Below are 12,200 nucleotides of genomic sequence, written 5' to 3'. Positions count from 1 at the left end.
CTTTTCTTGTAGACGGGAGTACTTTTTAAGTGTTGCATCTTCAGTTTTTGGGCCTGGCCCAACATCACCTATCACCGTCAAATCCAAATTTTACTCCTCGGCCCCGGTGGGTGTGATATTGAAGAAATTTACCTCGCCCATCATACAATCCATCATGTTTATTTATTTATTTATTGTAATGTAATTCACGCGCGACAATCTCTACATTTCTATGTTTGATTTTCTTTTTTAGGTGTGATATTATTGCATGGGTTTTAATAGTTATTTGCATTTTATATAAAATCCGAATAAGAATTGATATCACATTATCAATGCAATTCGATCACTTCAGCGATGAGAAAAGGAAATAAAAAAAAATGGATGCATTACCTATTACCTTAAAACACTTAAAGATTTTGCTTGGATGATGGTGCTCTCAATTCTCATCAACAGTATAGCATTTAATTTTCCTTTTTTCAATCTAGTTTTAATTTTTGGTTTTTTGTGCTTAATTTTACGAACTTTTGATTTTATTATCAATATAATTAAATAAAACTATTTTTTAAAATAAAGTTATCAAACTTGATTAAATCAATGGCCCAAATTATACATTTAATAAATTAATTTAAATTAATTAAAAATTAACTTTTATGTTAATTTTTTTTTATAGAGCTATTATGATGTTAAATAAATATTACAGTAATTAAGAGTTCTTGCTTTAAAAATTTGTTTCATATAACATTTTTTTAATAAAAAAAATACAACATAATGGATCGTGGACCATCCTTGCTTCATGATTTATAAAGAAATGTACAAAAATGTACACGAAAAATTACATGATTTATAAAAAGATCAAGAAAATCTAAAGGAACAACAGTTTGGAATTCACATATATTTTTTTAATATTATTATTGTCTTGTTAAAGGATTGGTGAATAATGCTGAAGAAGAACATATATTTTTTTTAATTATATCTGTTTCATTAACAAAAATGACTTTCTTCAATATATATATTTCTTAATCCCAGCCCCTTCATTCTTAAAGTGTTTCGTAAACTTGACAGAATGGAGATTGGAAAAAAATGAAAGATGTGGGGTCTGATTAAAACAAAACAAAAGTTTCAGATTAAATTGACATAACACATTAACCTTAGGTGGTGTATTGAAATTTAACCTAAAAAACATATACTCCAAGAAAACCCATCGTGTACAAAATGGATGGGTTATATTTTATGCCCGGAAAAGAACAATCCTGTAAAAGCGCGCTTTTCTGTCCCCCACCCCCACCCCAACTAGAGGAAACACTTCCCTGATACGCTGATGCAACATAAGCATCTCTCTAACTCATCATCATACCGTACATCCCTGATTCAAAATCAAAGATCAGATCTTATCAATAGTTCAACCAGTTAAATCAATCACACATCCGTCATAAAGTAGCCCGTTCCTCACCTGATCCCTGCAAAAGTAGAAGCCTCCCGCGCCATTTTGATTTTCCAAAAATCTAACAAAAATAAAAAAATAAAATACAAATCCGATTTTTCTCACAAAACAAGCGAGAGAGAGAGAGAGGGGCCGAAGAGACTCAAGAGCCACGGAACGAGAGAGTGAGAGTCGATGAAGAGGAATACCCTAACAAAGAGAAGCTACAGGAAGAGTAATAGGAGGAGGGAGGGTAGCAGCACCGCCAAAATGAAGCGCCCGTTAGTAAGTCACCTGCAGCAAGGCCAGCACCACCAAATCCAATCATCCTCTTCCACCTCAGCAGCATCATCGTCTCGATTCCAGAACCTTTTGGACTCCGAACTAACCGATCCTCAGCTGGCTGCCGAGGATGTTGATGAAAGAGATTTCATCCTCAGTCAGGATTTCTTCTGGTAATTTGTGTTTCTTTATTAGGACAATAGATGAATATGAATTTAATAATATATATATTTTTTTAATAATGGGTTTTAACTAGGGTTTTGTCCGAAAACTGGACGAGTAGTTATATTATTAATTTAATTTATTTGAAATGCAATCCCGTTTTGGCGTCGATGAATTGATATATGCATTCTGCAAGTATTTGAAGTTATAATATGTTGTTTTTTCCCCTTACAATTCTTGTAAATGCAGCACTCCAGATTATATCACACCAGACAATCAAAATCTACTTTGCAGTTCTGATTGCAACAAGGTGATGCTTTAAGCAGTGTTGTACAGATTGATACATGCTGTCGATTGAAAATGATTTTTCCGACTTTTTGTTTGACTTACCACAGGAAAACATTCAGTGCCCCAAATCACCGGAGAAAGTGAACACTGCCAAAATAAAAAAGCTTCGACAGGGTAAGATGGGTTTTAATATTGTGCGGAATTCTTGACCGGTAAAGCTTGATGGGTTTTATATTGCTTCTCTTTTGTGGTATCCATCCCCAGTTCATCCTTTCAGCCCTACATTGTCGGACCAGCAACAAATTGTGGATATTGGGAAAGATAACATCAATTCAGAGGAAATGATGATTGAGAAAACATCAACTGCTGAATTAAAGAAGCCTCAAAATTATGTATCACAATCTGCTGTTTATCTACGCTGTCGGGTCATGCCCCCTCCTTGCATCAAGAACCCATATTTAATGGATGCTTCAGAAGTGGGTATAGATCCATTTGGCAATCAGAGATCAAAATGCGCAGGTGCATCCTTGTTAGTTATCAGTGAACATGATTGTACTGGGACTCCTAAAATTGTGTATCCATTATTTTTTGTCTAAATTTTAAAAATTCAAAATATTGCTCTAGATAAAGGTCATTTAGAATATTTTAGTTACCTTATGCTACAATCTACAGAATTTTTTCCTGCATTTGTCCACGGAGATGGCCTATCACGCTATCACATAGATTTTCACGAGATCCAGGTATGTATCCAGATTCTAAAAGCTATGTTCCTGTTCAAATCACTATGTTTCATTTCTAGTGCTTACTTTTAGTACTTTGCTTCCCCTTAAAGCAAATTGGAACTGGGAACTTCAGTTGTGCTTTCAAAGTTCTGAAAAGAATCGATGGTTGCTTGTATGCGGTGAAGCATAGCACAAGGCAGTTGCATCAGGACACAGAAAGGTAGTTTCTTCATGTTTTTAAGATTCCAAAATCATTTGTCCAACCAACATATTTATGCTGTACTGTTTACATTTTACAGGAGGAAAGCATTGATGGAGGTTCAAGCTCTAGCAGCTTTAGGTTAGTGTAGTACTATTTTCTGAGCTTTTTGTACTTCTGCTTGCTGTGGCATGAAAGAAAATTTTCCTAGTTGGTTTAATGCTCTTACATCTGTAGGATGTCATGAGAACATTGTTGGATACTACTCTTCTTGGTTTGAAAATGAGCAACTCTACATTCAGATGGAACTCTGTGATTGCAGCTTATCTGTCAATAGATCTTCCAAATCCTTAACAGAGGGAGAAGCACTGCAAGTCTTGTTTCAGGTGAACATTTTCCTGGGACCATATAAAACTCAAAGCTTCATATGAACTGGATAATTCTCAGTGGTGACATATGCATTTTCACAAATTAACTTTTTCTGAAAATATCAGCAAATTTCATATGCTATTTCTTACACCAGAACTTTTACAGATTGCAAAGGCATTGCAGTTTATTCATGAGAGAGGAATAGCTCACCTGGATGTGAAACCTGATAATATTTATGTCAAGAATGGAGTTTATAAGCTTGGTGATTTTGGATGTGCAACTCTTCTTGACCAGAGTCTACCAGTTGAAGAGGGTGATGCACGTTATATGCCTCAAGAGATCCTGAACGAGAACTACAATTATCTTGACAAAGTTCACATCTTTTCCTTGGGAGCAGCTATTTATGAACTTATTAGGGGGTCAAATTTGCCACAATCAGGATACCAGTTTATGAACCTTAGGGAGGGAAAACTGCCCCTTCTTCCTGGTCATTCGTTGCAACTACAAAACTTACTAAAGGTATCGCATGTTATTTTCTTGTCTTCTCTACTTGTGGTCCATCCTGGTTTTGTGCCCTGTCCTTCAGCAGATCAGGATTTATTTGACTCACGGGGCTCATAAAATTTATGTGAAATAAGCTATAGTAATAAATTGGTAATTCATGCACAAAAATTAAAATTACAATTGTATTAGTTATGATGCAAACCTCTTACTCACGTGGGCAAACAATCCTCAATGAAGTAGATAATAACTTAAAAAACTAAAAATTATATTTGATAAAACTTTCAACAAGAGATAACCCTATACCTAAGAACTAAAATGGTTGAAAAAGAACCTGGATAAGAGATAACCTTGTATTTAAAAACTCTAAGTATACGAATGATGCTGCAAAGTTAGTTAATTTTTAATAAGTTTATGATCTTTTTCATTATAAAAAAGATTATTTTGCCACAAACAAATAAAAGAAAAACTCATGCTTATTTTTCAACTTGCTATTGAGATTTGTAGCTAAAAAAAACATAATATAGCCTTCCCTAACTAACCTTAATAGATCTTTTTTAGATTACAAGCTAATGAATTTAAACTAGTAATTAATAAACATAAGTCAAATAATGAAATAAACTCCTAAATAATGTCTAATAGGTTGGAACAAACTCAAATTAAATATAATTATTTAAAAATAAATAAATAAATAAAATAGGATAATAAAAACAAAGTTTTCATGTAAAAATTCCTCCACGTAGTTTGAATCTTTAATTTTTGCACATTCTTGATAGATTTTTAGTCTTGACTTCAAACATGTCGTTCTTTCTCGTCTGGATGAATTATTGAGCCTGCTATAGATGGTTGGAAAGCTTCAGATATTTAGTTTCTAAACTAATTTGAATCGCAGAAAAATTCCACTTGTAACTCTAGCTATATCCTAAGTTATACACAAAGGTTTAGTCTGACAGATTTGACAAAATTTGTCTATTAACTTTGATCTTTTGAAATAAGATGTTCCCAAACTACATTTGACATGAAAATTTACCAAAATTTAGTTTCATGTGTCTAGTATCTCCTTGTAAATTTTTAGCTCATTTTGATATATGGTTTGAGAGATACGTTCAATCTTACAAAACTGGTCAATAGATATTTTAAGATCAAATCCAGACCTGACTTGGTTCGTATCTTCCTCCCTTTCTTTAAAAAGATTTGACCTTGAATTTATATTATAGAAAACATCATCTAAGGTCAACAAATCAGTGCTAGGTAGAAGAATAGCATCATCATCAAAAAAATATCTTTTAAGGTCAACAAATTAGTGCCAAGTTGAAGAATAGCATCATCATCAAAATCAAGAATAACCTTGTTAGTAAAGAAGGTCCTCTTGATAAGCTATCCTTCTTAACTATCTTCTTCCTTTTCAATTTCAGTTGCTCTTCATATAATTGCTTAGGTGTTAAAATAGAAGAGTTACAAGTCTTTAATTCATCATGCAAAAATAACTCCCCTATCATATTGTCATGGTCTATCAAGTAATAAGTAACTAACTTGCATTGACATAACATCACATAACACTTTATCACAATATTTACCAATAAAAGAAGTAATCAAAACATGCTTATTCACTTTCACTTCACCACCATTATTCAACCACTATAATTTATAAGGTATGAGATGTTTGATGGTGTGCAAGTTCAATTTGCTTACCAATTCAGTACTAGTTATATTAGTGCAACTACCACCATCTATAATTAAGTTACATACTTTATTATGAACATGGTATCTCATGTGGAGTATGTTCTTCCTTTAACCTTCCAAATCATCTACCTTGACATGCATATTTATTGCACTTCTCGCCACAAATGCCTCTCCCTCAACCAGATATTCAAGACAAACATCATCAACATCCTTCAATGGTGACATTTTCTCCTTTTCATCCTCGCCACCGATTTCAGCCCCATTGTTAGCTTTCATAACCATGACTTTTTTGTTTGTACATTATAAAGTAACATGACCAAAATTCAGATGATGAAAACATTTAATGTCACAATTATGAGAAGTAGGAGTAATATTGTTACCTTTAACAACAACTAAGATGTCTTTCTTCTCTTTAGGGTATTTGGCCTTGCCCTCCTTATTTTGATGTGATGGACCACTCCAGTGTTGGCCTTCCAATTGGGTTTTTAAGGTTTTAAAGGGCTTAATGGTTGGCTTTGCGAGATGGTATCCTTTTGTTTAAGTTGTTTCTCCACCTTCATGGCTAGATGCACCATCTCTTCTAACTCCACATAATGACGCAACTCCATAATATAAGTTATATCATGATTAAGGCCATTCATGAATCTAGCCATAATAGCCTCCCTATCCTCGTTAACATTAGTTTGAATCATAACAAGTTCCATCTCCTTGAAATACTCATTAATATTTTTTTATATCTTGGCTCAAATTTTGCAACCTTTGATACAATATTCTATAATAATGGCTAGGCACAAATCTTCTCCTCATAAGAAATTTCATCTCATCCCAAATATTAATTTGCCTTTCATAATTCCTCATATGGTTTATCACTAATTGATCTCATTACACAATGATATAGTTAGTAAAAACAATCACGACAAACTTGATTTTCTTGGGCTTTAGATAACCGTGACACTAAAAAATCTACTTTACCTTTTTCTCTTACTTTAAATAAACTTCATGATCATTCTTTCCTTGAAAAGTTGGTGTTTTTAGCTTAATTATACCCAAATCTCCACACAACTCAGCATTATGGTCTTGGTATCTGTAATTATCCCTATACCTAAAATTATCACTATATATTTTCCCTACAAACTGACAATTTCGCTATTGTCCAAAATGTTCTCCATGTCTCACAGACATTTCTTCAAAATCAACATTACTCATGTTTGCATTATCAGCTACAAAATTATCCACATTAGTGTTTACTTGTATAATAGCTGTCCTAATATTAAATTCTTTTTGTTGAGGCCTAATTTGAACAATATCATGATCATTAACATGCTGTCTCTCCAACCTATCTAATCTATCTCTAAATTCATTGGTTATTTGATTCATCCAATGATTCATAATACATAACTAAGTTATAATTTCACTGTCTCCTCTATGTGGTGTCATGTTGTTGTTTGCCTTTGATATCTTTGAATCCGAAATCGGTTAGCTAACAATAAATATATATTCCTCATCCACTCCCTCACATGCTTACACTCTCTTGTTTTATTTAAGTATGGATTTTTCTCATCTCACCTTTCTTTGACTCTTATGAAATTAAAATCAATACCAAATATAACAACCCTAATAGTATATCCAAATATATATATATATATGACTCGAAAAGCAAGAAAAATATGAAAACAAACAAAGATGAAATTACAACTACCATTTTGTGAGTAACAAATAATTTTTTTTTTGAAAAATGGACATTTTTAAAGACATGAAAGAAAAAAAGATGCAAAGGTTATATAATTTTTTTTTTAATTGACACCTAAATATATCAATTATGATGTTACTATACTGTTGTAATTGAAAAATAACAATAGCAATACAAGTTTGAATTACTAATGCAAATTAGATCCATTATGAGAAGTTTTAATCTTGAATTTAGTTTCTATAGTAAAAAAACTCCAAATGATCTTAAATTTTACATGGGTGAGATTAGAATCTTAAAACCTAGTATATAAAATTTGAGAATTTTTTGAATTTATTTGACTTGAAATCCCTTCTAATACGAATCAGATTTGTTATGACAAGTTTTAATCCCGATCTTGGTTACCATAGCAAATAATCTCCAAATGAGCTCAAATTTTATATGGGGTGCAATTAGGACTCCTAGAACCAGTATACAAAATTTGAGAATTTTCCGAATTGGTTGGATCCAAATTCTCCCTTGTTTTGTGTTTTATGGCAGATTCGAAAAAAGTGATTTATGGACATTTTTTTTTCTAACTCTTTATGCTACTGATATATTTTGAGGCAACAACAAAATAAAATAAAACCTCTTTTTTTAAGGAACCTTAGATGCAAATTACTAAACTTTAGACATGAAATAATTGAAAACCAAATCAAAGACACAACTAAACCTGAGAAAGCTAAAACTAACAAGAAAAAAATAAAAAGATATAATCTAATTTTTGAGACCTAGCTCTAATATCAACTGATGTGAACCTCTTGATTACGTAGTCAAGCAATTTTCAACAAAGTAGATAACGACCCAAATCTTCAATTTTCATATATTTTTGACAAATTTTCAGTCCTTCAAACACGTCATTCTCTCTTGTCTAGATGAATTACTAGGTCAACCATATATGGTTGGAAAGTTTGAGATATCTAATTTCTAAACTAACTTAAATCACAGAAAAATTACACCCGTAGCTCCAAATATGTCCCAAACAGTACATAAAGGTTTGGTCTGACAGATTTGACAAGACTTTTTTATTAACTTCGAGTCTTCGACCATCTAAAATAATATGCTCTCAAACTCCATTTAAACTGAAAATTTATCAAAAATATAGTTCCATATGTCTAGTATCTTCCTATAAAATTTCAGCTTGTTTTGATGAACAGTTTGAGAAATATGTTTGATCTCATAAAACTAGTCAGCAAATATTTTAAGGCTAAATTTAGACTTGATTTGGTTTGTATAAAGTTAAAGTGTGTGAGTTTGCGCTTGGGGATCATAAACCAATCTTTGCCCAAAAAATTGGGTCCTTTTCAGGCTTGTTGGGATGGGTATTCAGCAAGGCAGACCAGATTGCCCTTGTGCTTGTTGATTTGTATGGAAATGGGTCTAAGCTGTCTTCAAGGCAGCATCTTAAAAGAAAAAACATGCAGTTTTGCTCAATTTCTTAGTTCAGAATGGTTCTCTTACCTGCACTTCCTGTTCTATCTTATTTCACTGGTTAGAATTGTCCCTGTGTAGTATAGTTTGCTGGAACTGTATATGGAGCACTAACAAAATAACATGTTAGTAGCCTTTTTTGAATTTCTTAAGCTGACAAACAGAATTCGTTGCCCCATTAAGTAGCTGTTCCTTGTAATAACCTAAACCTGCTTGAAGCAATTTATATACTTCAAGTATACTATGTTGGAAAGCATTTTGTTGCAGATGAATCTTGTTCTTTCATCATGTATCAAGTATACTATTTTTATGAAATATCGATAAACGTTTTCCATCAAAAAAAATCTTTAAATTGCATGGCTTTTTTGATCTGATCGTTTGGTAATTCTATCAGGTCATGGTCGATCCTGATCCCATCCGGAGGCCTTCTGCTAAGGAATTAGTGGAAAATCCAATATTTGATAAGTTTCAGAGAAATCTTAAATCCCAAGCAAAAGCTTAACTGGATTTTGACAGGGACAGTTTTGTATGTGGCTGCAAATGATCAGTTACCCTACCAAGAGGCCCAGTTAGATTATGAATGGCCAATTTTGTGAAAAACAGTCCCTTTTGTAGTACAGACTCCAAAATTTCTCCCCTGCTGGGTGAATTATGAGGTATGTACTGCACTCATCAAATGCTGCGTTTTGAATTTAAGGTATGCAATTGTAATGAAAATGCCCATTTAAGGTATACATTTTGTGCGCTTTTTTTTTTTTTAAAAAAAACTTGTTTATATAGGCAGTGAAATGTCAACCACATCATTAACAGGATACAGATGATAATCTGATATGACCATGCGGGAATGGTGCAAAAGGATTCATGTAACTTATCCCAACTAGTTTGGGATAAAAGCTTCGCTGTAGTATACTGTCAAAGTTGATGGTTTGATTTAAACAATGCACAGAAATAATTATTTAGGTTAGGTTTCTCTTCCAATGTGGTTCAGAAAACAACCTGATTGCTGCAGAAGCTACCAATTTAATTTAGATATCTTCTACTATTCTTTCCATTTGAAGTGACGGTCTGCAAGTCCTAGTTTTGCCTTTGCCATTTGACAGCATTCTGGGAACATTGGAAATAAGATGAGCCAAATTTGCAAACAATAATCTTGCAATGAGCTGTGTCGTTCGGTACTCGACTTGAGGTTGCTTTGAATGAAAGTCTGGACAAAAAAGTTAGCTTGTAATTTGAAAAAAAGAAGGTAATTGGTATCCGAGAGGTCTGCCATGTTTTCACTTTGTGAGAGATGCTCTTCGTATGTCCATTAATCTGAGTTGTTCGAATTTAGAATGCGGTCCTTATCTCCAAGTTGATTGTAGCTTATGCATGTTATTTGCCCTGGCTTATTATTTCCTTCATTGAATCTAGCACATACCATAACCATATAAGTTAGTCAATTATTTGTTCATTAGGAATGAACACATGGAAATCTACAAGAACCGATTAATTATTTTCTTTGTTAGGGGAATAATAATAACTAAAGCAATTAGTTTTTGCTAGAAACATATATATAACTTGTCTAATTATATAATTACATATAGAATTCAAAAATATATTATATACAAGCTATTTTAAGAGTAAAAATACTTTAAAATTATTAATACCTAATCATGCTCATATTTATACATTCAAACTTTTATAATTTTGCATAAGAATATATATTTTTATTCTTACAATATTTAAACACTTTTCAATCCATTAAGTGCTATCTTATCATATATAAAGAGACTAAAACTTTTAATTGTATTATCCACTATTGAAATAGTGTCTTGTTATAAAAAAGAATCATCAATTGTAAACCTTTTGAGAGTTTAGGTAAAAAAAACTTGTAGTTATTGGTGAGAGACATCACCATGGTAAAATCTTGAAGAGAGATTTTCTTCATGTGGTGAAAAAAAGAGTCGTGTGGATTCATCAAGTGATATTGTATCTTGAACTTGAATTAGTGAAGGATACAATACTCAAGTACGTCGTGTGAATATAGATTTGTTGAACCATGTTAAAAACTGAGTCTTCAATTTCTATTCCTTACCTTTTTATTTTATACAATTTAATTATATTATTGGTTAATTGTATTTAATCCAAGTAAATTGTATTATTTATTATTATTAGTGGAACATCTAATTTATCCCCTTATGTATATTGTTGCTTTAATCCTAGAACAATAATGACATGTTAAGTCATGTGAATTATAAGTTTTTTTAAAAGTTAATAGACTATGAATTATTACTAAGTATGGTTTTTGAGAAAAATATAAGTGAAATTTATGTAGAATTAAAATTTACAAAACCTTATTTTTATAAACAATTATAAGTAGTGAATTTCTAGATTTAATTCACTCATATGTCAATGATTTAAAGTTTATGCAAATTAGAGGTATAAAAAGTATTATATTACTTTTATAGATGATTACACAAGATATTACTATATCTATTTGCTTAGAAGCAAAGATGAGGTTATGTTGTCAAATGAGTGCAAAATTAACAAAGTTGATAAATTTGTATATGTGAATATTTATGTCATTATATGTCTATATATATGTGACATGTTGATTTTAGACAATAATAATCACATGATCAAGTCTACTAAAAACATATTAAGTTTGACACAAAAAACTTTGGTGTTGGATATGCCATTTTATAAACAAAAATTTCTAAGATATCTGATGGATTGATATTTTCTCAATCTCATTATATTGAGAAAACTCTGACCAAATTTTCTAAAGGTAACAATAGTACTATCAAAACACCAATTAATATAAGTGTACACTTGTCCAAGATTAGAGATAAAAGAACAAACCAATTAGAATATTTTCAAGTAATTGAAAGCTTAATGTACTCTATGAACTGTACAAAGCGTGGTATTGCTTACTCGATTAACAAACTAGGTAGATTTATAAGTCATTCAAGTATAAATCATTACAAGGGTATTAAAATATTTTAGATATATATTGAACTATGAGCTAGTTGAACTAATCCAACTATATTGGTTACCCAATAATACTAGAAGAGTATAATAATGCCAATTGGATATCCGACACTAAAAATTTAAAATCCACAAGTTGATATATCTTTGCACTTAGTGAAGCAGTTGTTTTATAAAAATCTTCTCAACAAACATGTATCACAAGTTCAAAGATGGATTCAAATTTTGTTACTCTTGATAAAGTTGAAAAGGAAACTAAATGACTTCAGAATCTCTTAGAGAATATTCCATGTTGGCCATAATTAGTGTTAGCTATTTGTGTTTATTGTGATAATCAATCAATAATTGAAATGACATAAAACAATATGTATAACGGTAAGTCTAAACATGATACAATTAAACACTTGTTAAATGGTATTATATCTATTGACTATATAAAGTTAAAGGAATTATGGATCTATTAACCAAAAG

General features: G+C 31.6%; 1 protein-coding gene across 1 annotated transcript; it reads left to right on the top strand.

Annotated features, from left to right (window-relative positions):
* Nucleotides 1–1,312: 1,312 nt before the first annotated feature.
* On the top strand, nucleotides 1,313–9,494 carry LOC105115508 (wee1-like protein kinase). The gene is made up of 10 exons (XM_011012411.1): nucleotides 1,313–1,854; nucleotides 2,093–2,153; nucleotides 2,239–2,305; nucleotides 2,396–2,650; nucleotides 2,804–2,871; nucleotides 2,964–3,073; nucleotides 3,153–3,193; nucleotides 3,290–3,438; nucleotides 3,587–3,940; nucleotides 9,157–9,494. Exons 1-10 carry the CDS (start codon nucleotides 1,595–1,597, stop codon nucleotides 9,262–9,264), a joined length of 1,473 nt encoding a protein of 490 aa, XP_011010713.1. The 5' UTR covers nucleotides 1,313–1,594; the 3' UTR covers nucleotides 9,265–9,494.
* Nucleotides 9,495–12,200: the final 2,706 nt, after the last annotated feature.

Source organism: Populus euphratica, unplaced genomic scaffold (assembly GCF_000495115.2).
Source record: "Populus euphratica unplaced genomic scaffold, PopEup_1.0 scaffold720.1, whole genome shotgun sequence".
In the NCBI taxonomy this organism is placed as follows: Eukaryota; Viridiplantae; Streptophyta; class Magnoliopsida; order Malpighiales; family Salicaceae; genus Populus; species Populus euphratica.
Note: the sequence above shows the minus strand (reverse complement) of the source record. Positions and strands in the feature narration are given on the sequence as shown.